The 25,496-nt window shown below is 46.3% G+C and overlaps 2 protein-coding genes across 2 annotated transcripts in view; one reads left to right on the forward strand and one right to left on the reverse strand.

Moving 5' to 3' along the window:
* tm7sf2 (transmembrane 7 superfamily member 2) overlaps positions 1-25,496 on the forward strand; it is a 558,775-nt gene that overhangs the window by 454,766 nt on the left and 78,513 nt on the right. The window lies entirely within an intron of this gene.
* LOC137355847 (calpain-1 catalytic subunit-like) overlaps positions 12,619-25,496 on the reverse strand; it is a 63,250-nt gene continuing 50,372 nt past the window's right edge. Inside the window, exons 12-22 of the mRNA XM_068021430.1 lie at positions 24,968-24,979; positions 23,797-24,008; positions 22,131-22,170; positions 19,509-19,574; positions 18,874-18,931; positions 18,708-18,772; positions 18,342-18,410; positions 17,340-17,418; positions 15,118-15,234; positions 14,487-14,545; positions 12,619-12,976 (exon numbers count right to left, since the gene is read on the reverse strand). Of these exons, the coding sequence (XP_067877531.1) occupies positions 12,950-12,976; positions 14,487-14,545; positions 15,118-15,234; positions 17,340-17,418; positions 18,342-18,410; positions 18,708-18,772; positions 18,874-18,931; positions 19,509-19,574; positions 22,131-22,170; positions 23,797-24,008; positions 24,968-24,979 (804 nt within the window). The 3' untranslated portion in view covers positions 12,619-12,949. The remainder of the gene's footprint in view (positions 12,977-14,486; positions 14,546-15,117; positions 15,235-17,339; positions 17,419-18,341; positions 18,411-18,707; positions 18,773-18,873; positions 18,932-19,508; positions 19,575-22,130; positions 22,171-23,796; positions 24,009-24,967; positions 24,980-25,496) is intronic.

Consider the following 25,496-nt stretch of genomic DNA (forward strand, 5'->3'; position numbering starts at 1 on the left):
CAACAAGTCCTTCAAGTTTCTAACATGCCTTCCCTCTTTAGAAAACCATAATGAGAGCTCAAGATGATCTTCCACTTTCACATACAAGTAATATGCAGCTTCAGCACTTCGATCAAAAGGCACATTATAACTGACATTTTTTCCTGAAGAGTTCTGCATTTCAGTTGATTCTTTACACTGCCTTCCCTAAAAGCATTTAAAGTTTGTTAATTTAAAGAAAGGGTTTACACTCGTGTACATCACCGTTCACAGCTGGTGAATTATTTGAAGTGCATTCACGTCAGCCAACTTGAATGTGACAAGGTCACACAAGCAGCTGTAGATTAATCTGTTCTTGTGGGATCGGTTGAGGGATAAATTGTGGGCAGGTTAGCAGGAGAAGTTCCATCCTCATCTTTAAATAGTGCCAGAGGATATTTTAAATCCCACCCAAACAGGGGATGGGGCCTTGGTTTAAAATTTTACCTGAAAGAGTAATGAAGGGTGCTCTTATTGCTGAACTGAAGTGCTAACCTAGTGTATGTGCTCAATTATTGGATTGGAACTTGAAGCCCCAACCTTCTGACTCACTGAGACAAGCTGACATTGGTACTTTTACTTGAATGCAGCAGTGACAAAGTTGCGTCACTAATAAGGAATGTAAGTAAAAAAGGACTGCATAAATATCTAGCTAAGGCTAAGACTCAAGGTCATGAGGACGAGAATAGACGTAGATGATCAGGGTCATTTAGAATGCAATTTGATGCTATGCACAAGATGGCTGAGCTTCAGTGGGCCAACTGGCCTTTACTCATCTCTGACTTTATTTGTGTTCCCAACACCCTCTGTACAAAAGCTCTTCCTATAATCCCCTCCTCCACCACGCAACATTCTCACATATTGCCCAACGCAGCCCCGAAAAAATGGCGTTGCACAGAATACAGACAGACTGAGAGATTGGGCCATGACTTTACCACAAGTAAAGGAAGATGATGAACTAAGGAGCAGACAGCGCAAACTGTAGCCAGCGCCAGTTGCGGATTCTGTACACTAGACCAGCCAGGAGTAACTGACCACCAGTGTAGCTGTATCCGTTTATGGTTGTCATTAGTGAATACCTGTTAGTCGGATTCCACTTGACGGCTGGAAACAATAATAAAAAAGCACAAATCAGCGCTTCCTTACAATCGCAGGAGGTGCAGTACCTGCCCTTTTACCTCCTCTCTCCTCACCATGCAAACCCCCAAACACTCCTTCCAGGTGAAGCAGTGATTCACTTGTACTTCTATCAATTTAGTACACTGTACTCGCTGTTCACAATGCGGTTGCCTCTACATTGGGGAACCAAACGCAGACTGGTTGACCACTTTGTGGAACACCTCCGCTCAACCCGCAAGCATGACCCCGAGCTTCCCGTTGCTTGCCATTTTAATTCGCCATGCTGCTCTCATGCCTACATTTCTGTCCTTGGCCTGCTTCACTGTTCCAGTGAACCTCGCGGAAAAGCAAGTCATCTTCCAATTAGGCACTCTACAGCCTTCTGGACTCAACATTGATTTCAACAATTGCCGAGCATGACTGCCTTTTTTATTTCATTTTTTTGTTTTATTTTTTAACCATGTGCCTTTCTTAAACTTGTTTTTCATGGTTTTTCTTTTCCTTTGCCAGTTCTGATGAAAGGTCAGAAAATTGGATAGTCAGAAGCTTTTTCCCAGGGTGGAAGAGTCAGTTACTAGGGGACATAGGTTTAAGGTGCGAGGGGCAAAGTTTAGAGGGGATGTGCGAGGCAAGTTTTTTACATAGAGGGTGGTGAGTGCCTGGAACGTGCTGCCGGGGGAGGTGGTGGAAGCAGATACGATAGCGACGTTTAAGAGGCATCTTGACAAATACATGAATAGGAAGGGAATAGAGGGATACGGTCCCCGGAAGTGCAGAAGGTGTTAGTTTAGGCAGGCATCAAGATCGGCGCAGGCTTGGAGGGCTGAATGGCCTGTTCCTGTGCTGTACTGTTCTTTGTTCTTTGTTTGTCACAGACCTGAAACGTTAACTCTGCTTCTCACTCAACAGATATTGCCAGAGCTGCTGAGTATTTCCAGCACTTATTATAAATCAACGCTTTTCTGGTTACAGAGTTTTCAACAATATTTGTTTCTCTTGTAATTTCTCCCTACCCCATCCACCAATTTTCTCTGTCCAAATTTCTCTCTTCGCCCTCCCCCCAACCCAATCTTCTGAAACTGTTCTCTCACACTCCCAGTGTTAATATAAGTGGCTACATTTCCCAGCATTTCAAAATTATAGTACTCATTACCTCTCGAAGTCACCCCTTTTTCCCATAGTCTATTGCTTTTAGAGTCCAGATTGGCATCACCTGGTCTATAACTCATGATCCACTCCATTTTTTTATCCTATTTAAGAGCTGTGGTGTGGTACAAGTGGTTGCCCCAGCTTTTCAATATGACATTGTGCCTTTAGGAATCTGTGCCAGCTGCTGTTAAGTAGTCCACATTGTCTCCCTTGTCTTACATTACAACAGTAACTAACTTCATTGGCTGTAATTGAGTGTCTTTGGGGGCAGCTGTTTGAGGGTAAATCAACATCTGACATGTGGGAGTCTTTCAAACGTCAGTTGATTAGAATCCAGGACCGGCATGTTCCTGTGAGGATGAAGGATAGAACATTACGGCGTAGTACAGGCCCTTTGGCCCTCGATGTTGCGCCGACCTGTGAAACCATCTGACCTACACTATTCCATTTTCATCCATATGTCTATCCAATGACCACTTAAATGCCCTTAAAGTTGGCGAGTCTACTACTGTTGCAGGCAGGGCGTTCCACGCCCCTACTACTCTCTGAGTAAAGAAACTACCTCTGACATCTGTCCTATATCTTTCACCCCTCAACTTAAAGCTATGTCCCCTCGTGTTTGCCATCACCATCCGAGGAAAAAGACTCTCACTATCCACCCTATCTAACCCTCTGATTATCTTATATGTCTCTATTAAGTCACCTCTCCTCCTCCTTCTCTCTAACGAAAACAACCTCAAGTCCCTCAGCCTTTCCTCGTAAGACCTTCCCTCCATACCAGGCAACATCCTAGTAAATCTCCTCTGCACCCTTTCCAAAGCTTCCACATCCTTCCTATAATGCGGTAACCAGAACTGCACGCAATACTCAAGGTGCGGCCGCACCAGAGTTTTGTACAGCTGCAGCATGACCTTGTGGCTCCGAAACTCGATCCCCCTACTAATAAAAGCTAACACACCATATGCCTTCTTAACAGCCCTATTAACCTGGGTGGCAACTTTCAGGGATTTATGTACCTGGACACCAAGATCTCTCTGCTCATCTACACTACCAAGAATCTTCCCATTAGCCCAGTACTTTGCATTCCTGTTACTCCTTCCAAAGTGAATCACCTCACACTTTTCCGCATTAAACTCCATTTGCCATCTCTCAGCCCAGCTCTGCAGCCTATCTATGTCCCTCTGTAACCTACAACATCCTTCGGCACTATCCACAACTCCACCGACCTTCGTGTCATCCGCAAATTTACTAACCCACCCTTCTACACCCTCATCCAGGTCATTTATAAAAATGACAAACAGCAGTGGCCCCAAAACAGAACCTTGCGGTACATCACTAGTAACTAAACTCCAGGATGAACATTTGCCATCAACCACCATCCTCTGTCTTCTTTCAGCTAGCCAATTTCTGATCCAAAGCACTAAATCACCTTCAATCCCATACTTCCGTATTTTCTGCAATAGCCTACCGTGGGGAACCTTATCAAACGCCTTACTGAAATCCATATACACCACATCCACGGCTTTACCCTCATCCACCTGTTTGGTCACCTTCTCAAAAAACTCAATAAGGTTTGTGAGGCACGACCTACCCTTCACAAAACCGTGCTGACTATCTCTAATGAACTTATTCTTTTCAAGATGATTATAAATCCTATCTCTTATAACCTTTTCCAACATTTTACCCACAACCGAAGTAAGGCTCACAGGTCTATAATTACCAGGGCTGTCTCTACTCCCCTTCTTGAACAAGGGGACAACATTTGCTATCCTCCAGTCTTCCGGCACCATTCCTGTCGAGAATGACAACATAAAGATCAAGGACAAAGGCTCTGCAATCTCCTCCCTGGCGTCCCAGAGAATCCTAGGATAAATCCCATCTGGCCCAGGGGACTTATCTATTTTCACACTTTCCAAAATTGCTAACACCTCCTCTTTGTGAACCTCAATCTCATCTAGCCTAGTAGTCTGTATCTCAGTATTCTCCTCGACAACATTTTCTTTCTCTACTGTAAATACTGACGAAAAATATTCATTTAACGCTTCCCCTATCTCCTCTGATTCCACACACAACTTCCCACTACTATCCTTGATTGGCCCTAATCTAACTCTAGTCATTCTTTTATTCCTGATATACCTATAGAAAGCCTTAGGGTTTTCCTTAATCCTATCCGCCAATGACTTCTCGTGTCCTCTCCTCGCTCTTCTTAGCTCTCCCTTTAGATCCTTCCTGGCTAGCTTGTAACTCTCAAGCGCCCTAACTGAGCCTTCACGTCTCATCCTAACATAAGCCTTCTTCTTCCTCTTGACAAGCGCTTCAACTTCTTTAGTAAACCACGGCTCCCTCGCTTGACAACTTCCTCCCTGCCCGACAGGTACATACTTATCAAGGACACGCAGTAGCTGCTCCCTGAATGAGCTCCACATTTCGATTGTGCCCATCCCCTGCAGTTTCCTTCCCCATCCTACGCATCCTAAATCTTGCCTAATCGCATCATAATTTCCTTTCCCCCAACTATAATTCTTGCCCTGCGGTATATACTTGTCCCTGCCCATCGCTAAGGTAAACCTAACCGAATTGTGATCACTATCACCAAAGTGCTCACCTCCATCTAAATCTAACACCTGGCCGGGTTCATTACCCAGTACCAAATCCAATGTGGCATCGCCCCTGGTTGGCCTGTCTACATACTGTGTCAGAAAACCCTCCTGCACACACAGGACAAAAACTGACCCATCTAAAGTACTCGAACTATAGTATTTCCAGTCAATATTTGGAAAGTTAAAGTCCCCCATAACAACTACCCTGTTACTCTCGCCCCTGTCGAGAATCATCTTCGCTATCCTTTCCTCTACATCTCTGGAACTATTCGGAGGTCTATAAAAGACTCCCAACAGGGTGACCTCTCCTCTCCTGTTTCTAACCTCGGCCCATACTACCTCAGTAGACGAGTCCTCAAACGTCCTTTCTGCCGCCGTAATACTCTCCTTAATTAACAATGCCGCACCCCCCCCTCTTTTACCATCTTCTCTGTTCTTACTGAAACATCTAAATCCCGGAACCTGCAACATCCATTCCTGTCCCTGCTCTACCCATGTCTCCGAAATGGCCACAACATCGAGATCCCAGGTACCAACCCATGCTGCAAGCTCACCCACCTTATTCCGGATGCTCCTGGCGTTGAAGTAGACACACTTTAAACCAAGTTCTTGCTTGCCAGTGCCCTCTTGCGTCCTTGTAACCTTATCCCTGACCTCACTACTCTCAACATCCTGTACACTGGAACTACAATTTAGGGTCCCATCCCCCTGCTGAATTAGTTTAAACCCCCCCGAAGAGCACTAGCAAATCTCCCCCCCAGGATATTGGTACCCCTCTGGTTCAGGTGAAGACCATCCTGTTTGTAGAGGTCCCACCTACCCCAGAAAGAGCCCCAATTATCCAGGAAACCAAAACCCTCCCTCCTACACCATCCCTGCAGCCACGTGTTCAACTCCTCTCTCTCCCTATTCCTCGCTTCGCTAGCACGTGGCACGGGCAACAACCCAGAGATAACAACTCTGTTTGTTCTCGCTCTAAGCTTCCACCCTAGCTCCCTGAATTTCTGCCTTAAATCCCCATCTCTCTTCCTACCTATGTCGTTGGTGCCTATGTGGACCACGACTTGGGGCTGCTCCCCCTCCCCCTTAAGGATCCCAAAAACACGATCCGAGACATCACGAACCCTGGCACCTGGGAGGCAACACACCAACCGTGAGTCTCTCTTGTTCCCACAGAACCTCCTATCTGTTCCCCTAACTGTGGAGTCCCCAATGACTAATGCTCTGCTCCTCTTCCCCCTTCCCTTCTGAGCAACAGGGACAGACTCTGTGCCAGAGACCTGTACCCCATTGCTTACCCCTGGTAAGTCGTCCCCCCCAACAGTATCCAAAACGGTATACCGGATAAGTTTGACAAGTTTCGGGAACCTTGGATAACGAGGGATATTGTGAGCCTAGTCAAAAAGAAAAAGGAAGTATTCGTAAGGGCTAGAAGGCTGGGAACAGATGAAGCCTTTGAGGAAAATAAAGAAAGTAGGAAGGACCTTAAGCAAGGAGTCAGGAGGGCTAAAAGGGGGGTCATGAAAAGTCATTGGCAAACAGGATTAAGGAGAATCCCAAGGCTTTTTATACATATATAAAGAGCAAAAGGGTAGCCAGGGAAAGGGTAGCCACTCAAGAACAGAGGAGGGAATCTATGCGTGGAGCCAGAGGAAATGGGCGAGGTACTAAATGAGTACTTTGCATCAGTATTCACCAAAGAGAAAGACTTGATGAATGATGAGTCTAGGAAAGGGTGTGTAGATAGTCTGGGTCATGTTGATATCAAAAAGGAGGAGGTGTTGGGTGTCTTGAAAAACATTAAGGTAGATAAGTCCCCAGGGCCTGATGGGATCTACCCCAGAATACTGAGGGAGGCAAGGGAAGAAATTGCTGGGGCCTTGACAGAAATCTTTGTATCCTCATTGGCTACAGGTGAGGTCCCAGAGGACTGGAGAATAGCCAATATTGTTCCTTTGTTTAAGAAGGGTAGCAAGGATAATCCAGGAAATTACAGGCCGGTGATCCTTACGCCAGTGGTAGGGAAATTATTGGAGAGGATTCTTCAGGACAGGATTTACTCCCATTTGGAAACAAATGGACTTATTAGCGAGAGGCAGCATGGTTTTGTGAAGGGGAGGTCGTGTCTCACTACCTTGATTGAGTTTTTTGAACAAGTGACAAAGATGATTGATGAAGGAAGGGCAGTGGATGTTGTCTACATGGAATTCAGTAAAGCCTTTGACAAAGTCCCTCATGGCAGACTGGTACAAAAGGTGAAGTCACATGGGATCAGAGGTGAGCTGGCAAGATGGATACAGAACTGGCTCGGTCATAGAAGACAGAGGGTAGCAGTGGAAGGGTGCTTTTCTGAATGGAGGGCTGTGACTAGTGGTGTTCCACAGGGATCAGTGCTGGGACCTTTGCTGTTGTAGTATATATAAATGATTTGGAGGAAAATGTAGCTGGTCTGATTAGTAAGTTTGCAGACGACACAAAGGTTGGTGGAGTTGTGGATAGTGATGAGGATTGTCAGAGGATACAGCAGGATATAGATCGGTTGGAGACTTGGGCAGAGAAATGGCAGATGGAGTTTAATCCGGACAAATGTGAGGAAATGCATTTTGGAAGGTCTAATACAGGTGGGAGGTATACAGTAAATGGCAGAACCCTTAGGAGTATTGACAGGCAGAGAGATCTGGGCGTACAGGTCCACAGATCACTGAAAATGGCAACGCAGGTGGATAAGGTAGTCAAGAAGGCATACGGCCTTCATCGGTTGGGGCATTGAGTATAAAAATTGGCAAGTCATGCTGCAGCTGTACAGAACCTTAGTTAGGCCACACTTGGAATATTGCGTACAATTCTGGTCGCCACACTACCAGAAGGATGTGGAGGCTTTGGAGAGGGTACAAAAGAGGTTTACCAGGATGTTGCCTGGTCCAGAGGATATTAGCTATGAGGAGAGGTTGGATAAACTCAGATTGTTTTCACTGGAACGACGGAGGTGGAGGGGCGACCTGATAGAGGTTGACAAAGTTATAAGCGGCATGGACAGAGTGGATAGTCAAAAGCTTTTTCCCAGGGTGGAAGAGACAGTTCCTAGGGGACATAGGTTTAAGGTGCGAGGGTCAAAGTTTAGAGGGGATGTGCGAGGCAAGTTCTTTACACAGAGGGTGGTGAGTGCCTGGAACTTGTTGCCGGGGGAGGTGGTGGAAGCAGGTATGATAGCGACGTTTAAGAGGCATCTTGACAAATACATGAATAGGATGGGAATAGAGGGATATGGACCCCGGAAGTGCAGAAGGTGTTAGTTTAGGCAGGCATCAAGATCGGCGCAGGCTTGGAGGGCTGAATGGCCTGTTCCTGTGCTGTACTGTTCTTTGTAAAAGGTACCATATATAAACGTATATTTTATCTTTCTGTGCCTATGCAAAAAAAAAAAGTATGCAAGTCTTGAAATGAGCTGTCTGACACACACCCTGAGTGCCATGCTTTGTTACAGTTGCAAAATGATCGTTAAAAGAAACCCGGTTTAATGCTGGGTTTCCAGGAGTAAGAAGGCAATTATCAATATACTGCTTACAATTCCACGTATCTTTATGTCATCAAAAATTTGGAAATGTTCCTTTCTGTCCCAATATCTGTTATTCATAACTACGGTAAATATTTGAGGTACCAATATATTTTCATATTCTGCCAGTTAGAATACCTGCTCATTCCCTACTCTGTCTGCTGCCATTCAGCTAATTTCCTAACCAAATCAATACTTTTCCTTCGGTACCATGAGCTTCAACTTTAGCTAACTTATGAGGGACTTTATTAAATGCCTTCTGAAAGTTCATAAAAATACTCTTTAATGCCATTATTTTTTTCATTACTGTTAGCTTGCTTATGGTAATTTGGGTGATCCAATATTAGTTTTCTTGCACTAATATTGCAAGAAATATTGCAAGAAAGAGGCATTCTGACCTCTTCTACTTTAAATACTGACACAAAATCATTATTCAGCTTGTCGGCCATGTCCTTATTTTCATTGACAATATCACCGTTTTCAGTTTTAAGGGGACCACATTGCTCCTGACTACCTTTTTCCTAATGTAATTGTAAAAGTCCTTTGTGTTGATTTTGATATCTCTGGCACTTTTCTTTTCAAACTCCCTTTTTGTACCTCTTACTATCTGTTCTGTCACCCTTTACTGTCTTAGTATCTTGCCCATTCTATGGATGCTTTGTCTTTTAGTTTTATTTTGTCACTTACCTCTTTCGTCATCCATAGCTGCCTTTTTTGGCAAGTAGAGTTCTAGCCCCTTAGGTTTATAAACTGGTTCTGTATCACATTAAGTCAGTTGAGGATTAAGGTCTCCATCTCTGGTTGGACATATTCCTGGAGGTGTCATCACATCTCCAGCCACTCTATCCAGTCAAACAGGCTTTATTTTTGTCCTCCCATCTCCAATATTTTTATAAATAATAAACGTGTTCAAAGAAAATGGAAAAAACACACCATTTTTAAAATGGTGCTATAATTTTTCTCTAGGGTTACTTGCAGTACTGTCCAGAACATTGACCTTTAATTCCAGGAAGCGCCTGGACAATCCTGGAGGGTTGGCAACCCTTTTGGGAAGGGGTTCACCAGCTAACCGAGAGGGTCGCATTTGGTGAGCCTGATGATATTTTCTTGCCCTTCTCTTCCTCTGTTGCTTGCTGAGCTGCATTGGCTCACGGTCCGACTATGCCTCTATTTTAAAATTCTCACTTTTGTTTCCCTCCATGGCTTTGTTCCCTCCTTATCTCTGTAATCTCCTCAAGCTCCACAACCCTCCGGGATCTCTGCACTCCTCCAACTCTGACCTCTTGCGCGTTTCAATTTTAATCGCTCCATCATTGGCAGCCATACCTCCAGCTGCCTGGGCCCTAAGCTCTGGAATTCCCTCCCTAAACTTCTCAACCTCTGTCTCCTCCTTTAAGATGCTCCTTAAAATGTATCTCTTTGACAGAGCTTTTGGCCATCTGCTGTAATATTTTATGTGGCTTGTTATCAAATTTTGTTTGATATCACACCTAAGAGCCTTGGGATGTTGTGCTAAGATGCTATATAAATGAAAGCTGTTGTTACCCCTGTGAAGAGAGCTAACTTGTTTATTTTTACGAGTTACATTTTGCTTAAAATGTGAGAGACAACCATGCCACATGAATGCATTAAGGATTCGTCCACTATAATCACCAAAAGTCGGCTGTCCGGAGAGGAGAGGAAGACCGATGGGTTGCATCTACACTTCTTCATTATAAAAGTGCCAATGAGGAGGTGAAACCATGATCTAGCACCTCATTGGGCTGGGTTGCAGAATCACCCCTCATGGTGTAGGTGTGGGCCCTTTAACCCACACTGATGAAATAAGAAACAGGTCAAGCCTGACTTTAACTCGGTGTAAGTAGATGGGTTTTGAATGAGTTAAAATTTCGCCCATCAAGTCAAAACTGGACCAGCAAACTGTAGCTTATTCTCCACCGTGCCTATTCAGCCACGTAGGGTCCCCATTCATAAGTAGCTGACTGTTGCTGAAGAGACGTGCAAAGAGGAACAGCATCTAAATATAGTAACAAGTATGCGCGTGTGGGTACCAGTGAAGCTCAGTGTAAATTACGTGTGGGTGCTCACTCCCAAAGGTTGCACATGCAGAATAAACATTCGGGCCTTGTGCCCTCAACTGGAACCCATGCCACAGCGGCTTCAGACAGTCAGAGAGATGCAAATACATAGTACAATTGCTGAGAGCAGTCTGCAGATTTATGAACAGGCAGGGAAATATTTCTCAACTCATTAAGAAATCTCTACAGCAGCTGATAAATTTCTAACCTAGGCACCAGTAACACTCATGGTACAATGGCCCCCTTATTGATTCTCTAGAAAAAGTTAATTCTGTAACAGATTATGTAGCAGGGCAAAGTGGATCCCTCCCTGGGCTATACAGTGAAGAGGTTGTTTCCTTGGGCCCCAATGTTTTGTTATTTGAATGGCTTATTCAATGTCATGTCACCATTGGAGTGGGCCAGCTACCCCTCACTGAACTTACGGCTGCCAGTCAAACCAGGCACTGTGTAGAACAGGGAAAGAATATTTTTCACCACGATGGTTCCCTGAGTTTACCCAGTGAGCGGCTGAACCACACAGACCCAGGAAGGTCCCAAGTCCGATCCCTAGCAGGTGTCATGCAGGGAACAGTAGGGGTGCTACAACTGACCCGCTTGAACCCTAGTTTAAGGAGGGTATGAATCTGCTGCAAGGAAGGATGTCTGCCTCATTGAGAGGGTGCAGAGATTTACCAGAATGGTTCCAAGGATGAAGGATTTTAGCCAGTTGGGGTTGTTCTCCCTGGAGCAAAGGAGATTGAGGGGAGATTTGATAGAGGTGTACAAGATTCTGACAGGTTTGCATAGCGTAGACAAAGAAAAGCTGTTCCCATTAGCTGATGGTACAAGGACTCGGGGACACAGGTTTAAGGTTTTGGGCAAGAGTGGGGGATGTGAAGAAGAACTTTTTTTACACAGCGAGTGGTAGTGACCTGGAACTCGCTGCCCACGAGGGGGGTGGTAGCAGAGATGATTCATGATTTCAAAAGGAAATTGGATGGGCACTTGAGGGAAATAAACTTATAGGGCTACGGGGATAGAGTGGGGAAATGGGACTGATTGGATTGCTGTTCAGAGAGCTGGCATGGACTCGATGGGCTGAATGGCCCCCTTCTGTGCTGTTATGATTTTATATTCCCTTTCATGCCAACCTCCTGCTGGAAAATGATGGTGACTGAGAGTAAGTTCCCTTCTAGAGATAGGGATCTCTCACCCTGTGAATCTATCTCTGTGGGGGGGTTGTTGAGGTTTGATTCTCCCAGATACTTAACTCCGATCATGATGCAGTAATAATACCTGGATTGATAGCATCGAACACAACCAAGGCTGCACATTCACCCCCAGTGTCCCACCGCCCTCCCTCCATCAGTGGCAAACTTGCAACCATTGTGGCGACATACACATTCTCTAAAACCGTGCAGTTTTGGTCTCCTTATCTAAGGTAGATTGGGCCTATACTCTCTGGAGGTTAGAAGAGTGAGGGGCAATCTCATTGAAACTTGTAAGATTCTGAGGCGGCGTGACAGGGTAGATGCTGAAAGGCGGTTTCCCCCTGGCTGGGAGTCCAGATCTAGGGGGTATAGTCTCAGGGTCATTTAGAACTGAGATGAGAAACTTCTTCACACAGAGGGTTGTAAATCTTTGGAATTCTCTACAGAAGGTGTTGAGTATATTCGAAGCTGAAACTGATAGATATTTGGTCTCTTAGGGAATCAAGGGATATGGGGATTGAGCAGGAAAGTGGAATTGAGGCAAAAGATCAGCCATGATCTAATTGACTGGTGGAATAGGCTCATGGGGCAGTAAAGTCTACCGCTGCTTCTATTTCTTACATTCTTAAATTCCCTCTCCCACCATACTACATCTCTGCCCAAGTTGAAAAGCCTCTTCAAAACCTACTTCAATCCTCAGTGACCCCAGTACTTCCCTCCCCAACCCTGTCCTGTATTTGATTCCTTTTCTCCTCTCAAACCCACTGTGTGACGTCTCCGAGACCGTATTGCCACATTAAATACAAAGGAATCCTTTCTTCAGTGCATTGAGTGTTGGACGCAAGTGGGATGGAGACAGGTTAGAGGTCACTGACGCCAAAGAGAAATACAAAAGGTACCAACAAGCATTTCAACTTTTTTTGATTTTTTTTTTTTAATTTCCCATAAAAAGTTTGGCAGCCCTTCAGAAATAATAAAAAAAAATCATTCATAATTGTAAAATAGAGTCCGCAAAAACGACTCAGCCGGCATGCAGATTCACCGAGTCCAACATAAAACACAGCTCTGGTGGGAGGGGCACTAGCTGGGGATGGGGGCTGGTTGCAAGGAGGTTTGGTACGTCTGCATCAAGCTTCCCTGTCTTGCAGGCGCCAGCCTGTGTCCGTCGTCTGAACAGCAAAGGCACTTGGGCGTGGATAGCAGAGGAAGTGTTGGCAGGAGCTGGACTTGGCGCGTCATTCAAGCAAACATGGTCAGCGTGAGCCACTGTGGGACCAACAAAAAAATCAAGGTTAGAGTTCATGCAATACCACAGATTACAGCAATCAGCAACTGCCATCAGCTCTCCACTTGCTTTTATATAGCGCCTTTCAAGATCAAAGTGCCTTACGGCCAATGAAATATCTCTGAGTTGGAGTCACTGTATAATGTGACACAAAACTACTGGATTGTCATTAAAAAGTCATCTGGTTCACTAATGTCCTTTTGGAAAGAAAATCTGCTGTCCTTATCTGGTCTGGGCCTGTATGTGGATCCAGACCTACAGCAACGTGGCTGACTCTTAACTACCCTCTGAAATGGCCTAGCAAGCCACTCAGTTGTAATCAAGAAGGCAGCTGACCTTCTCAAGGGCGATTAGGGATGGGCAATAAATGCTGACCTTGCCAGCGACGCCCACATCCCCAAAAATGACTCATAGAAACATAGAAAATAGGAGTAGGCCATTCGGCCCTTCGAACCTGCTCCACCATTCATTATGATCATGGCTGATCATCCAACTCAGTAACCTGGTCCCGTTTTCCCCCCATATTCTTTGATCCCTTTAGACCCAAGAGCTATATCTAACTCCTTCTTGAAAACATACAATGTTTTGGCCTCAACTGCTTTCTGTGGTAGCGAATTCCGCAGGCTCACCACTCTCTGGGTGAAGAAATTTCTCCTCATCTCAGTCCTGAAAGGTTTACCCCGTATCCTTAGACTATGACCCCTGGTTCTGGACCCCCCCACCATCGGGAACATCCTTCCTGCATCTACCCTGTCAAATCCTGTTAGAATTTTATAGGTTTCTATGAGATCCCCCCTCTCTTCTGAATTCCATCCTTTAGGGACCAGTAAGTAGTCTGTAAAGAACTGCCACATTTTTGCTTTTGTACTCCACTTAACCATTAATTTTCTTTGACCGTTGCTGCTCCTCTTACTTTTATTAATTCTAATCTACAATCAGTTTATAATGGGACCTGGTTTCAGATGTCAAACTGCAGGGATTCAGTGTAGAGCAAGGTAAGTATTAAACGTTTGACAGGCTTTCTGCTCGGTGAGCAGCACTCTAAATAAGGTGTTACTGCCTGGAACTGGGTGTAGCTACAGCTGCCAGGGCTTTCTATTTTGACTAGAAAGCAACCATTAAGTGCTTGCAGCAGATGCCGCAATTAAAGGAACGGCTGGTTTGGCACTGAAAATTAAGCCAGCTACAATGGTGTAAATGTACAAAGGCTGAATTTAATTGATGAAAGAACTGCTTTTTGCTTTTCTTAGAAGGCAGCATATTGAATTTTTAAAAAAATGAAAAATAGAAAATCGGCCTTTCTGTTTTTTGCCCAAAAATGAACAGAACACTTTAGACACTGTAAAGGGCAACCGACGTTGATGCAAAGGGATAACGGCAATCGTTCTTTGGCCGATATAGAACATTTTCACCGTGGCCCTTTTAAGTGGTTGGCAGCTGTATCAGAGAGATTACAGAGACAGTGATTACAGAGAGAATGTCGCTGCTTACCTGATGCATATTAAAGGTGACAATTCCATCCCGGTCTTTATCCAGCATCATGAAAGCTCCTGCAGTGAGAAAGCAGCTCATTAATTGAAATTGTTCAATTTATAATGGCAATAATTAGGTCCTCGTTGTCAACAGACACAGAAAAGACATACACACATCATCCCACCGCCCCTTTATTTCAGAAACCCAGAAACAGGGAGTAAAGTATTCCTGAGAATGGTCCTTGAGCAAACTCTTCGACACAGCCGTAGCTCCCCATCAGTGTGTAAACACTAACAGATTAGCAAGGTCCAAGTCTGTGCTGTGGTAGCTGACTTCAGTCAAGGTAGCAGCTAGTGGATAAGAATGGGCTCCATTGCGCCTGGGCTATGGGGGAGAATGAAATCCGCCAGGGCTCCTGCTCCTGAATTTCATTGACTCGTGCTGGGAACCAGGAGAGTCAATTGGATTGGACTGGCTGAAAAGCCTGCCATGGTTGAATAGCCCAGCAAAGCTCACTGTCTCAGTTCACAGATCGGTTACACAGGTGAGATACCAGAGGAAGCCATATCGCGGGAAGAGGAAGCTCCCGTGGGGGAGGAGCGAGAACTTGTGAAACATAGCAGTAAAGCAGTGCTGATAGGGGACTCACTGTACATGCTCTCCAGGCGGATTAGACAGCAGATAAAGTTATTGAAGTTGACGGAAAGGTCAGGCTCTGCGTATCGCGTGATGAGCAGATTGTGCACGTGATTGTTCAGTTTAAACCCTGAAAGAGAGAAAACAGTGAAACACACACACACATACACAGAGTAAACACAAAACAGAAGGTCATATTGTGTTGGATGTTACTTTTCGTCATGCAACGGTTTTCCAAATGGCTTGGTTTGGAAGATGAATGTTTGAATTGCTCAAGGCTGTAGTCCTGGTTTGGAGACTTGGCAGGTAGGCCCACAGACCATTTGAATCCAAGCACCCGTTGAAGCCAGTCCTGACACCTGGCCTGCAGACTCACCAAGATAACTCTGTAAACTAACCTGAGCTCATTAACAACGTCCTTTTATATAGCAGCTCATCACATCTCTGAGAGTCACACTAAGCTAGTAATGTGTGTGAGCATGCTAGTCATTTTGTACACAGATAGACCCCACATATGATTCCACTTCATAACACAAAAGGTGTCCAAGGAGGGTTCTGGGTTGAATTGCTAGATTTTGAAAGCTGGTCTCAGGGGCAACCAGATATACGAGAAAGAATCTGCATTTACGAACATATGAATTAGGAGCAGAAGTAGGCCGTTCGGCCCCTCAAGCCTGCTCTGACATTCAATTAGATCATGGCTGATCTGTTTGTGTTTCGAATTCCATACTCCCATCAACCCTTGATAACATTTGATTCCCTTGCCTAACAAGAATCTATCTACTCCCGCCTTAAAAATATTCAATGATCCCGCCTCCACCACCTTCTGAGGCAGAGAGTTCCAAAACCGCACAACCCTCAGAGAAAAAATTTCTTCCTTATCTCTGTTCTAAAAGGGCAACCCCTAATTTTAAAACAGTGCCCCCCCCCACCCAGTTCTGGACCCACCCACAAGAGGAAACATCCTTTCCACATCCACCTTGTCAAGACCATTCAGGATCTTATAAACTTCAATCAAGTCTCCCCTCACTCTTCTAAACTCCTGTAAAAACAAGCCCAGTCCGTCCAACCTTTCCTCATAAGACAACCCGCTCACTCCAGGTATCAATCTAGTATAGTGCCTTATCATAGCCCGCAGGTGGATATTAAAGCGGCCCACATACAAGTTACTGTGAAGTGTAGTCACTGTTGCGCAGCCATTTTGTGCATCGCAAGATCCCTCAAGCAAGAGATGAGGTGAATGATCAACTAATCTGGTTTATTTTTGGCAGTGTTGCTTGATGGAGGGATATTGGCTTGGAGAACCTCCCTGCTCCTTTTCAAATAGTGCTGTGGGATCTTTAACGTCCGTTTGAACAGGTTTTGGGTTAATATTTCATCTGTCTTTCAGTCCTGCATTAGAGGCCCAGCCTATGTTATGGGACGAGGATCATGGACAGAACACAGAACGGAGCCAGACAATTCCCAGTCACTGCTACAGTAGGTGATACTTGCTGGGAGCTGCAGCAGTTACCCCTTTTGTTAAGGAGGAGGGAAACTAAAGCAGGATTTCCCAATCCTGATCCTTAGCTGGAAAGTCACATCAAGTGAGGGCCCGGCTGAACTCCCCCTCTGTCCACACTCACTGCCCTAGCTCAAATATCACCCTTATTCCAGTTAGATGGTCGTGAGCAGGAAACTACTCCAGGGTTCCCCAGGACCTCTGCTGTATCCTAACAGGAGTCCGCACCATCAGAAAGGAGACTGCAAAACGTGATATTAAAAAGGAGGTTCAGCGAGTCATTGAATGCCATGCAGTTTAATGTAATGTAGGTTGTGATCATGTAGTGGTTATATTACTGGACTAGTAACAGTCCTGGACTAATATTCCAAAGAACATGAGTTCAAATCCCACTGTGGCAATTTGAGTAGAAGAACCCAACTGGTTTACTAATGTCCCTTCTTACCCAGTCTGGGCCTATATGTGACTCCAGTCTCCCGCCAACATAGTTGACTCTTAACTGGCCCTCTGAAGTGGTTTAGCAAGACATTCAGTTCTATCAAACCACTAGCGTTTCAGGAAATAGGCCCACCCTTCTTCCCAAAAGGCAACTAGGGATTGGCAATAAATGCTGGCCTTGCCCACAATGCCCAAAATTCCATGTATCAATTGAAAAATCAAGCCCTTCCTTCTAAGAGTCCAGTAATCCATAAAAGATCATGCTGCAATCCAATATACCGTGTATGAAGCAGTACCTGCTGATTCCAAGGCCAGTCTCATTTCGTAGGCATTCATCGTCCCAGATTTGTCTAAATCGAACTGTCTGAAAACTCCCTGTGGAGAAAGATCCATATCTTCATTTATCATCATAATTCCCAGTCAGCCAATTCCCTTCCCCTCCCTCTGGGACTGATCGCTCAGCAGGTAGATACACACTTCTGAAGGTCTGGCTGAAGGGTTCAATCCTCAGTCTGTGTTGATCACACCGATTGGGTCATTACAATTGACTTCAGAGCCGCTGGGATAAGCAATGGGGGAAATATCACCCATTACTCCTGCTCAACATCCACTAACTCCCTATTGGAGAATGCACTTTGGGTGAAGACATGCTCACCTCAGGGAATATCACAAAAAGCTAGTTTTACATATGAAAGGGGGCCCTTTGGCCACATACCAGAGGGCGCTCAAAGAGTAACAAATTTGAGTTCATATGCCTTATACAACCTCAGGATATCCCAAAGCGCTTTACAGCCAATAAAATAGTCACTGTTGTAGGAAATGCAGCAGCCAATTTGTGCACAACAAGCTCCCACGAACAGCAAGCGTGATCATGACCAGACAATCTGTTTTCGGTGACGATTGTCGAGGGATAAATATTGGTCAGGACACTGGGGAGAACTCTTCTTTGAATAGTGCTGTGGGATCTTTTACATTCACCTGAGATGGCAGACAGGCCCTCGGTTTAAAATCCCATTTGAAAAGCAAAGATCCCAAGGCGCTATCAGTCAGAAATTTGGCACCGAGCCACATAAAGAGATATTAGCACAAGTGACCAAAAGATTGGTCAAAGAGGTCAGTTTTATGGAGCGTCTGAAAGGAAGGGAGAGAGGTGGAGAGGTTTAGGGAGGGAATTCCAGAGCTTAGGGCCTAGGCAGCTGAAGACACTGCCGCCAACGGTGGCCTGTACACCAGAAAGGGTCAGCACCCACAGGAGGGGAGGGTGAATTTAGGGAAAAGTGCTGAAAATAATCTCTTACCAGCCACTTTCGTATCTTATTCCACAGCATGTTGAACTCTGTAAGACCGAGTCTTGCGTTTCCATCTCGCTGTTTACAGGAACGTTTAAGGAAAATTGCAGGATTATTTGGCCACATAATTTATCCAAATGATATTTCCTGCTCCCCCCGCCCCCACCCCGACCTTCCACTTCTGAATTGGAAATGTGCTGTTCCCCGATCCCAGACCTCAGAACTGTACACATCCCACCTCCAAATCCCAAGCCTGGACCCCACATCGCCCATCTTTAAATGCCCATTACATGTGTGACCAGTGACCCTGAACCAAAGATAATATCTGCTGCAGCATGTAGACAGGTGTTAGGTGAGTCGTTCTTGGGAGGATACGTCCATGAGGTTTATCATGCAACGGCAGGACTCCATACTGAACCCATCTGTCTTCAGATCTTTGTCTAGAAATAAGACACAACAGAGGGGTTGGTTATGGGAGAGTGGCTCCTGAGAGTTGGCACCGAGAGTGACTGCAGGGCACAGAAGTGGGTGTGCTGCTTACGTTTTCCCACTACTCGGTTAAGAATTGTTTGAAGCTCTTTCATCGTGATCTGCAAGTCCTACAGAGAGACAAAAGAAAGTATATCTCATTATTAGGTTAGAGAGACCTCTGGGCACCCTGAATACTCAGTCTGTTAAAACCTTAATTACTGACAGGCCCAGGGAAGTGGATCATTCTTTCACAATGACATATTAACAACTACCAATCTGCAGCAGAAGATAATTCTCATCGCTCTGTGGCCTCGCCCCCTCCCTATCTCTGTAACCTCCTCCAGCCCTACAACCCTCTGAGATCTCTGCACTCTCCCAATTCCGGCTTCTGTACATTCCCCCGATTTCCATTGCCCCACTGCTGGCGTCAGTGCTTTCAGCTGCCTGGGCCCTAAGCTCTGAAGTTCCCTCTCTCTCTCTCTCTCTCTCATCCTTTAAGATGCTCCTTCAAACCCAATTCTTGGACCAAAAGTTTGGTCACTTAATGGGGCTCAGTGTGAGATTTTGTTTGGTAATCACTCCTGTGAAGCACCTTAGGATGTTTTTAACGACATTCAGGATGCTATATAAATGCATGTTGTTGTTATACACACCAGCAGGAGTTGACACTAAACGCTCAGACCCCATGCTCAGAATCACACTCACCGCTCCAGCCAGCTGCCTGAATAAGCTCTTGAATTTTTCATCAATTTCATGCTCGGGTACTTCCTCCTATTGGAGACACAAGACATGACTATCAAACATTAGACAATTTGTTCGTAAACCTAAGACAAAACTCCCATCTACAATGCCAACTCCTTCTCTCTCTGACCTGTGCTGTACCTGCCTTGGGAGTATTTGATAGGGACAGTGTAGAGCAGGGTTATCCAACCTTTCCACGTGGGGGGGGGGCCAGATTACAATTTTTATCTTACATAGGGGGCCGGTGAGACAATTTTGGAAAGATAAAGGCATTAAAAGTTTATCTTACTATTAATCAAAACAACAACAAATGTGAATTTTTGTGAAGAAGCTTTAAATGAGAAGACTAATTTATTGACTTACTTGCTCATCACTATGTTGGACACTGATTTAGTGAGATACTTGGCATTTTTTTGCTGGCAAAAGTAGTCAGTGTTTGCCCACACACTTGCAGCAATGTATTCCATATAGATGTTCATCTGTCAGGAGTGATCTTGATCACTCACTCTCTCTCTGTCACCAACCCCCCCCCCCCCCTGTGTTGTTCCCCCCTCTCTGTGTCATCCTCGCTCTCTGTCTCTCCCCTTTCTCTCTCTGTCCCCCCCCCCCTTTGTCTCTATGTCACCCCCCTTTCTCTCTGTCACCCCTGTTTCTCTCTCTCTGTCACTCCCCCCTTCCTCTCTCTCTGTCACCCCCCCTTTCTCTCTCTGTCCCCCCTGTTTCTCTCTCTCTGTCACTCCCCCCCTCCTCTCTCTGTGTCCCCCCCTCCTCTCTCTGTGTCCCTCTTCTCTCTCTCTCTCTGTCCCCTCTCTCTCTCTCTCTGTCCCCCGTCTCTCTCTCTCTGTCCCTCTACCCCTTCTCTGTTCCCCGTTCTCTGTCCCTCTCTCTCTCCACCTCTCTTCTCTGCGCTCTCTCCCTCTCTGTTCTTCCCCCCGACAGTTGCAGAGAGTGGGAACGCGGATAGCAGCTTTGTGGTTGGTCAGGCTTTAAAAACATTGTGCTGTCAGTTTCACAGCTGACAGGTGCTGCTATCGGGAACAGCAGTTTCTGAACTCCGGGCAGATTTGGGGTTTTCCGATGGGCTTTTAAAAAAATAGTTGGAACCTGCCGTAAAACCCCAAATCTCTCCAAAGTTGGGAAACCGCTGCTCCCGATGGCAGCACCTGTCAGCTGTGAAACTGACAGCGTGATGTTTTCAAAAGCCAGTCTGGAAGAAGACGACAATGGAAAATTTCTCATCTCTGAAATACATACGCGGGCCAGATGAAAACCTTTGGCAGGACGGATCCTGGCCTGCGGGCCATATTTTGGACAACCCTGGAGTAGAGGGAGCTTTGCTCTGTATCTAATCCGTGCTGTACCTGTCCTGGGAGTGTTTGATGGGGGACAGTGTAGAGGGAGCTTTACTCTGTATCTAACCCCGTGCTGTACCTGTCCTGGGAGTGTTTGATGGGGGACAGTGTAGAGGGAGCTTTACTCTGTATCTAACCCGTGCTGAACCTGTCCTGGGAGTGTTTGATGGGGGACAGTGTAGAGGGAGCTTTACTCTGTATCTAACCCGTGCTGAACCTGTCCTGGGAGTGTTTGATGGGGGACAGTGCAGAGGGAGCTTTACTCTGTATCTAACCCCGTGCTGTACCTGTCCTGGGAGTGTTTGATGGGGACAATGTAGAGGGAGCTTTACTCTGTATCTAGCACTGCCATATAGGGTGCTTGATGCTGGCATTCGGGATTGAAGTGTTCCTTTCCCCCAACACTAACATCCTTCAGCCTTAGGAGTACAAATATCAAAAATAGAATAAAATAAAGGCTGTGATTGCTGACAACACAACCACTAGGTGGTGCAGTACTAGCACATGTGCAAATGCAGCCTCTTCCACTGAAATGTCACTGTCTGCGACATTCAGGCAGCTGCCCGCATCATTTATCACAAAAAAACAACTTCAACCCAAAAATCCCCTCTATGGCTGACATCGCTGCCTCCAGCCCACCCCCAAGAGTCCCCCGCTCCCTCCTGCCATTGCTTTCCTCTCTTTTGGTCCCTCCCCCGCCCGTCTTCTCGCCGCTGGCTCCCCGCTGCCTTTCCTTAACGTTCGATTGGGCTCCGCGTGCCGCCCGAAGAAGCAAGGCAGGCCGCAAGGGGTGACGGGTCGATGTAGGAGCAAGTGGCCTGGAGCTAGCGGCTGGCAGGACAGGGGGGTGGGGAAGCGGGGAGCGGGGAACAATCGGCTGTGGGGGGTGGGGGGAGGCGAAGAAAGCATCGAGGCCTGGAGTGAGTGGCCGAGGTGGGAAAGCAGCCAAGGGGAAGGGAGCAAGTAGCTGAGTTTGGGGGCGTGGGGGAGTGGCGTGGATTGAGCGAGGTGAATCGGGGATGATTGGAGAGAGGACATCATTGCGTGGTGATGGTCATGCATGCACGTATTCATACTGGCAGGCTGGCAAATGTTCGCACACCTTGATGACGTCTGTGATAGTTCTGTGCATGCTGTGCAATGTCCGGAGTCACTTTGTAAAATAAAATGTGGCAGTGGGTATACTGTCCCTTGATGCCCCTAAGCTCCACCCTTTAAACAGCTGCCATCTTACCTCCTCTACCAGGTCAGCGCTGATTTCATCGTCAAGTTCCCTGTAAAAGACAAGGTTAAAAACGGTCACTGCTCCCAGTCCGACATGTTGAGAATGGAGATACCTCAGGGTAATCTCTGCCCTCCTCTCCTGGACACCCTGGCATTTGCTCAGTTAATCAAGTGAAGGAGAGCTACGGATCACTGGGTAATACTGGACAACTGATCAGTTGAACTAACCAACAGGCGGTCAACTATGATTCGAGTTTGGGCACTGGCGCATTTGGGAACTTGACCTGAAGTGGGTTACAACTACAAGCAGTAGAGGGCAGCAAACACAGGGAGGCACCATTTGGAAGAGTGGTGCCTCTCTGTTATTGCTCTGTACTCCCATAATGTAAGTCTACAGCGTGAGTAGGCCATTCAGCCCATGAAGCCCCTTCCATGCCAGAGCCACCGGAGTCTGATAACTGTGTCATGGATTTCTCGCTCCCTTACACAGTTAAGGACAACAAAGCCCTTGCACTCCCAGATATTTTCAGCAAGAGAGCGGTTCACCTCACCTGGGGTAATGCTGGTACTGTATGGGGGTCGGTTGACTGTGGGGAATCGGATGTCACGCTTGGCCATAGTAAAATTGCCCCCCTGTCTGGATTCTCACGTGAGGCTTGACCATTTGGGAGACGCTCAGAGATAAGTCAGTGCCCATGAGAAACAAAGTATTGTATTTCTATAGTGCCTTTCACAACCTCAGGACTTCCGCAAGCCCTTCACAGCCAATGAAGAACTTGTAAAGTGTTATATGAAAACAAGCTCCCAAAAAACAGCCTTGCGATAATGAACAGATAATTCATTTTATTGTATTGGTTGAGGGATGAATATTAGCCAGGACACCAGGGGAGAACTCTCTTGCTCTTCTTCCAACAGTGACCAAATGATCAGTCCACCAGAGAGAGGCGCAGGGCCTCGGTTTAACATCTCTGACAGTGCATCGGTGACGCAGTACAGGTGCTGGCAATGTTGCCCTGGATTATGGGCTCAGGTCTCTGAAATAGGACCATTGCAGGTCATTCTCATGTAGGGGCATGATAAGATGCTGCGTATAAATGTAGGGATTTTCCTTTCACAGCTGGTTCCCGTCTTTGAACGCCGCTTACTCAGAGTGGGCGTGCTTCGCCGAGAAGACCCATAACCTTCTGACTCAGAGGCAAGAGAGAGAGCGCTACCCACTGAGCCACGGCTGAATCCGGCCCATAGCCCTGCACTTCCCACTCCAGGACTTGTGCACTTAATCTATATCACATCTCCCAGTCAGTTGTGAGGATTTCACATCAGCCGTGAGCTCACCTCCAGTACTGAGCGAGTGCAGCATTGACAGTGCGGTCATCCTTTGGATGAGACATTAAAGCCAGGCCCCATCCGCCTCCTCCAGCAGCCACTAAACCTTCCACAGCACTATTTAATGAGCAGGGTGGTGTGCTAGGCCCACATTCCTCCCTCAACCACCACTGTCAAAACCTCACCTCACTTCATGGGATCTTGCTGTGTGCAAAATGCTCACCGCCTCCATCTACATAATGGCCGCCCTTCAAAGAATTTCATTGGCGGTCACTCCCATGTAGACGCTGCGTACAAATGCAAGGATTTTCCTTTCACGGCGGGTTCCCGTCTTCGATCCTGCTACTTACTCAGAGTAGGCATGCTTCTCCGAGAAGACCCGCAAGCAGAAGTTGGCCTCCTTGTTGGGTTCAAAGGTGGAGGGGACGATGATGTACTCCCCGGCGGGCAGCTTGAACCGACTGCTGACTTCCCGGAGGTTGATGAACAGGTCGGACCGGGCTCGCGAGCTATGCGACAGGAAGAAGTCCCGCTTCAAGTGGACCGCAGACTGTCCGACATACTGCAACACAACGAGAACGCAGGAAAATATAGCAGGAGACTGACCAAGGAATGAGGAACTTCAGTTACACGGAGAGACAAGAGAAACTGGGATTGTTCTCTTTACAGCAGTGAAGCGTAAGGGGAGCTTTATTAGAGGTGTTCAAAATCATAAATGGTTTTGATTGAGTAAATAAGGAGAAACTGTTTCCACTGAAAAGGAGGATTGTGAACCAGAGGGAACAGATTTAAGACAACTAGCAAAAGAATCAGGGGAGATGAGGAAAATTTTTTTTTTAAATACAGCGAGTTGTTGTGATCTGGAATGCGCTGCACTGGGGAAAGATCAGGGGAGTGGGATTAATTACATATCTCTTTCAATGGGTCAGTCACTAACAAGCACCACACTCCACACCGCCTCAGTGGCAATCGGTGAAATCCACCCCCTCCACAGTCAATAAGCCCTCTTGCCCGACATTGAGCCGTACACACCAGGGAGCTCCTGGCTTCGACTGCCTGTCTCATTCAAGGCTCCTATACTTAACAGAAGCACCTCAGACTAGCACGAGCGAATGGAATAAGTTGGCGTTTTTCCCACTCTTCATTGCCATTCAGTGATTTCTCTTTTGATGGAAAACATGTGCCGATGAGATTGGGTGCGGAAAGGATTGGTTTCAGCTGTGATGCCTACCATGCTCGAATATCTGGCTAATTTTGTCCTGAACATAAAGGAGAGCTACTGGGCATAGCACCTGTGGAACGAGACCTCAGAAGACGCAGGAGAGGGAGTAGGAGAAATTATATTATAGATGGATGCTCATAAATGTATTTTAAAAATCTTACACCTGCATTACTCTGTTTCCACTCTATCCTTCTCCCTACTATGTGTGCACTCTAAATCCCTCCCCCTCATATAGCAACAATTGTGGGACCTTTACCTGCTCTCAGCGAAATCCACAGCCACTGCACAGACAGACTTACCTCATCTGGGACCTGCAGAAAAACAGAGAAAGAATGAAAATGATGGACTTGGATAACACCAGCACCAGCCATTGAAAAAAGGGCTGGAAAATTCTCAACTGCCACAGTACTTTGCAGACTTGCTGAACCCTCATCCATTTTAGTCTCTCATTCCCTCCTCTAACTGCACGCAACAACAGTCCTTGAGAAAACTCCCCTATCTCAATGCCTCTGTTGGTAAATACACTGCCCACTGTGGCACTGGGTTTCACAGACCAAGTTCCATCTGTGCCAAGTTGACGCACCTCAACCAGAGTATTACTTGGAATTTACAGCACAGAAGCAAACCATTCAGCCCAGCTACTCCATGCTGGTGTTTAAGCACCAAGCGAGCCTCCTCCTACCCTGCTTCATCTCACCTCATCAGTATATCCTGTCCTAATCCAATTAATCTGTCCCTTTCTTGGAGTAGACAGAGATCAGCCAGGGTTCCCCGCTCCTCATTGCTGTCCAGTGACTCCTGCAGGAAAATGTGCACAGGTAGCTGTTG

The sequence above is a fragment of the Heterodontus francisci genome, chromosome 44 (genome assembly GCF_036365525.1).
Source record: "Heterodontus francisci isolate sHetFra1 chromosome 44, sHetFra1.hap1, whole genome shotgun sequence".
Classification (NCBI taxonomy): domain Eukaryota; kingdom Metazoa; phylum Chordata; class Chondrichthyes; order Heterodontiformes; family Heterodontidae; genus Heterodontus; species Heterodontus francisci.